Source organism: Mustelus asterias, unplaced genomic scaffold (genome assembly GCF_964213995.1).
Source record: "Mustelus asterias unplaced genomic scaffold, sMusAst1.hap1.1 HAP1_SCAFFOLD_3030, whole genome shotgun sequence".
In the NCBI taxonomy this organism is placed as follows: domain Eukaryota; kingdom Metazoa; phylum Chordata; class Chondrichthyes; order Carcharhiniformes; family Triakidae; genus Mustelus; species Mustelus asterias.
Genome location: NW_027592975.1, coordinates 7,501 through 12,500, shown reverse-complemented (window position 1 = coordinate 12,500; position 5,000 = coordinate 7,501). Strand labels below are relative to the sequence as shown.

At 52.5% G+C, this 5,000-nt stretch overlaps 1 protein-coding gene across 1 annotated transcript in view; it reads right to left on the bottom strand.

The window, feature by feature from the left end:
- The window catches only part of LOC144490222 (uncharacterized), a gene marked incomplete at its 5' end in the record, with an annotated part of 28,643 nt that overhangs the window by 18,130 nt on the left and 5,513 nt on the right, over positions 1–5,000 (bottom strand). The window contains 2 exons of the mRNA XM_078208013.1: positions 1,763–1,798; positions 3,754–3,872. Coding sequence (XP_078064139.1) covers positions 1,763–1,798; positions 3,754–3,872 — 155 coding nt within the window. The remainder of the gene's footprint in view (positions 1–1,762; positions 1,799–3,753; positions 3,873–5,000) is intronic.

Below are 5,000 nucleotides of genomic sequence, written 5' to 3'. Positions count from 1 at the left end.
ACAAGTTGGACCGAAGGGCCTGTTTCCATGCTGTAAACCTCTATCCCTTCACCAATCAAGAACCCATCTATCTCTGTCTTAAATACACTTAATGAGCTAATGCCTTCATCGGCCGGGGCATTGAGTTTAAAAATTGGCAGCTGTACAGAACCTTAGTGAGGCCGCACTTGGAATATAGTGTTCAATTCTGGTCGCCACACTACCAGAAGGATGTGGAAGCTTTGGAGAGGGTGCAGAAAAGATTTACCAGGATGTTGCCTGGTATGGAGGGCATTAGCTACGAGGAGAGGTTGGAGAAACTTGGTTTGTTCTCACTGGAGCGACGGAGGTTGAGGGGAGACCTGATAGAAGTCTACAAGATTATGAGGGGCATGGACAGAGTGGATAGTCAGAAGCTGCTTCCCAGGGTGGAAAAGCCAAGTACGAGGGGACACGGGTTGAAGGTGCGAGGGGAAATGTTTAAAGGAGATGTGTGAGGTAAGTGTTTTTTACACAGAGGGGGGTGAATGTCTGGAACCCGCTGCCCGGGGAGGGGGTGGGAGCGGGTACGATAGCGACATTAAAGGGACAACTGGATGAAAGATGAATAGGATGGGAATGGAAGGATACGGACTCTGTGTGTGCGGACGGTTTTCGTTCAGTCGGGGCATCACGATCAGCGCAGGATGGAGGGCCGAAGGGCCTTCCCTGTGGGTGGCACGGGTGGCACAGTGGGTTAGCACTGCTGCTTCACAGCGCCAGGGACCCGGGTTCGATTCCCGGCTCGGGTCACTGTCTGTGCGGAGTCTGCACGTTCTCCCCGTGTCTGCGTGGGTTTCCTCCGGGTGCTCCGGTTTCCTCCCACAGTCTGAAAGACGTGCTGGTTAGGGTGCATTGGGCCGTGCCATATTACCCCCGAGTGTCAGGGGGACGAGCCAGGGTAAATGTATGGCGTTATGGGGATAGGGACTGGGTGGGATTGTGTTCGCTGCAGACCATAAGACATAGGAGCAGAATGAGGCCACTCGGCCCATCGAGTCTGCTCCGCCATTCAATCATGGCTGATATTTCTCTCATCCCCATTCTCCTGCCTTTTCCCCAGAACCCCTGATCCCCTTATTAATCAGGAACCTATCTCTGTCTTAAAGACACTCAATGATCCGGCCTCCACAGCCTTCTGCGGCAAAGAGTTCCACAGATTCCCCACCCTCTGGCTGAAGAAATTCCTCCTCATCTCTGTTTTAAAGGATCGTCCCTTCAGCCTGAGGTTGTTCCCTCTGGTTCTAGTTTTTCCTACTAGTGGAAACACCCTCTCCACGTCCACTCTATCCAGGCCTCGCAGTGTCCTGTAAGTTTCAATAAGATCCCCCCTCATCCTTCTAAACTCCAACGAGTACAGACCCAGAGTCCTCAACCGTTCCTCACACGACAAGCTCTTCATTCCAGGGATCATTCTTGTGAACCTCCTCTGGACCCTTTCCAAGGCCCAGCACATCCTTCCTTAGATACGGGGCCCAGAACTGCTCACAATGTGGGCTAACCAGAGCCTTGACGAATTCTTCCTTGACCCCCAAGGCGCGCTAGGGTGAAAGGTCATGTGTCAACCCACAAGCAGAAGGAACAGGCCAGCGAGGAGTTGAATGAGGCCACTTGGCCCATCGAGGATGCGTTCCCCCCCCCCCCATTTCAATAAGATCATGTCTGATCCAACTGGGCCCCCAATTCCACATTCCTGTCTGACCCCAAATCGAATGGTGTTTGCCAAAGTTCAAAGGGCACTTACTGGAGTTAAGTCCTTCATCAGATGTCAAGTTGTGAACTGTAAGACAGGAAACATGATATTATCAATCAAAAACTCACATCGTGACAGAGGCTTAAACCAGTTTCCACTCTCTTAGATACAGAGTAAAGCTCCCTCTACACTGTCCCCCATCAAACACTCCCAGGACAGGTACAGCACGGGGTTAGATACAGAGTAAAGCTCCCTCTACACTGTCCCCCATCAAACACTCCCAGGACAGGTACAGCACAGGGTTAGATACAGAGTAAAGCCCCCTCTACACTGTCCCCCATCAAACACTCCCAGGACAGGTACAGCACGGGGTTAGATACAGAGTAAAGCTCCCTCTACACTGTCCCCATCAAACACTCCCAGGACAGATACAGCACGGGGCTAGATACAGAGTAAAGCTCCCTCTACACTGTCCCCATCAAACACTCCCAGGACAGATACAGCACGGGGTTAGATACAGAGTAAAGCTCCCTCTACACTGTCCCCCATCAAACACTCCCAGGACAGGTACAGCACGGGGGTTAGATACAGAGTAAAGCTCCCTCTACACTGTCCCCATCAAACACTCCCAGGACAGGTACAGCACGGGGTTAGATACAGAGTAAAGCTCCCTCTACACTGTCCCCATCAAACACTCCCAGGACAGGTACAGCACGGGGTTAGATACAGAGTAAAGCTCCCTCTACACTGTCCCCATCAAACACTCCCAGGACAGGTACAGCACGGGGTTAGATACAGAGTAAAGCTCCCTCTACACTGTCCCCATCAAACACTCCCAGGACAGGTACAGCACGGGGTTAGATACAGAGTAAAGCTCCCTCTACACTGTCCCCCATCAAACACTCCCAGGACAGGTACAGCACGGGGTTAGATACAGAGTAAAGCTCCCTCTACACTGTCCCCATCAAACACTCCCAGGGCAGGTACAGCACGGGGTTAGATACAGAGTAAAGCTCCCTCTACACTGTCCGCATCAAACACTCCCAGGACAGGTACAACACGGGGTTAGATACAGAGTAAAGCTCCCTCTACACTGTCCCCGTCAAACACTCCCAGGACAGGTACAGCATGGGGTTAGATACAGAGTAAAGCTCCCTCTACAATGTCCCCATCAAACACTCCCAGGACAGGTACAGCACGGGGTTAGATACAGAGTAAAGCTCCCTCTACACTGTCCCCCATCAAACACTCCCAGGACAGGTACAGCACGGGGTTAGATACAGAGTAAAGCTCCCTCTACAATGTCCCCATCAAACACTCCCAGGACAGGTACAGCACGGGGTTAGATACAGAGTAAAGCTCCCTCTACACTGTCCCCGTCAAACACTCCCAGGACAGGTACAGCATGGGGTTAGATACAGAGTAAAGCTCCCTCTACACTGTCCCCATCAAACACTCCCAGGACAGGTACAGCACGGGGTTAGATACAGAGTAAAGCTCCCTCTACACTGTCCCCATCAAACACTCCCAGGACAGGTACAGCACGGGGTTAGATACAGAGTAAAGCTCCCTCTCCACTGTCCCCATCAAACACTCCCAGGACAGGTACAGCACGGGGTTAGATACAGAGTAAAGCTCCCTCTACACTGTCCCCATCAAACACTCCCAGGACAGGTACAGCACGGGGTTAGATACAGAGTAAAGCTCCCTCTACACTGTCCCCATCAAACACTCCCAGGACAGGTACAGCACGGGGTTAGATACAGAGTAAAGCTCCCTCTACACTGTCCCCCATCAAACACTCCCAGGACAGGTACAGCACGGGGATAGATACAGAGTAAAGCTCCCTCTACACTGTCCCCATCAAACACTCCCAGGACAGGTACAGCACGGGGATAGATACAGAGTAAAGCTCCCTCGACACTGTCCCCATCAAACACTCCCAGGACAGGTACAGCACGGGGATAGATACAGAGTAAAGCTCCCTCTACACTGTCCCCATCAAACACTCCCAGGACAGGTACAGCACGGGGATAACTCACCACAGAGATTTTCCCAACACCATCCAGTGCCAGTGTCACACTTGGTGCAGGCGGCACCAGTTTGGGCAAACTGGGTCTTCTGCCAACCTGTCCCTGGCAAAAACTCCACTTCATTTCCTCTGGTGGGGGAGGGCAGGGGGCAAAGGTTAAAGGTCAGTGAATGAACTGGTCACCGTGTGAGACATAGAGAGGGTTAGAGAGACCTCCCCAGATACAGGAGTGTGTGTGTGTGAGAGAGAGAGGGTTAGAGAGACCTCCCCAGATACAGGAGTGTGTGTGTGTGTGAGAGAGAGAGAGAGGGTTAGAGAGACCTCCCCAGATACAGGAGTGTGTGTGAGAGAGAGGGAGAGGGTTAGAGAGACCTCCCCAGATACAGGAGTGTGTGTGAGAGAGAGAGAGGGTGAGAGAGACCTCCCCAGATACAGGAGTGTGTGTGTGAGAGAGAGAGGGTTAGAGAGACCTCCCCAGATACAGGAGTGTGTGTGTGTGTGAGAGAGAGGGTTAGAGAGACCTCCCCAGATACAGGAGTGTGTGAGAGAGAGGGAGAGGGTTAGAGAGACCTCCCCAGATACAGGAGTGTATGTGTGTGAGAGAGAGAGAGAGAGAGGGTTAGAGAGACCTCCCCAGATACAGGAGTGTGTGTGAGAGAGAGAGAGGGTTAGAGAGACCTCCCCAGATACAGGAGTGTGTGAGAGAGAGGGAGAGGGTTAGAGAGACCTCCCCAGATACAGGAGTGTGTGTGTGTGAGAGAGAGAGGGTTAGAGAGACCTCCCCAGATACAGGAATGTGTGTGTGTGAGAGAGAGAGGGTTAGAGAGACCTCCCCAGATACAGGAGTGTGTGTGTGTGTGAGAGAGAGAGGGTTAGAGAGACCTCCCCAGATACAGGAGTGTGTGTGTGTGAGAGAGAGGGTTAGAGAGACCTCCCCAGATACAGGAGTGTGTGAGAGAGAGAGAGGGTTAGAGAGACCTCCCCAGATACAGGAGTGTGTGTGAGAGAGAGAGAGAGGGTTAGAGAGACCTCCCCAGATACAGGAGAGTGTGAGAGAGAGAGAGAGGGTTAGAGAGACCTCCCCAGATACAGGAGTGTGTGTGTGAGAGAGAGAGGGTTAGAGAGACCTCCCCAGATACAGGAGTGTGTGTGAGAGAGAGGGAGAGGGTTAGAGAGACCTCCCCAGATACAGGAGTGTGTGTGAGAGAGAGAGAGGGTGAGAGAGACCTCCCCAGATACAGGAGTGTGTGTGTGAGA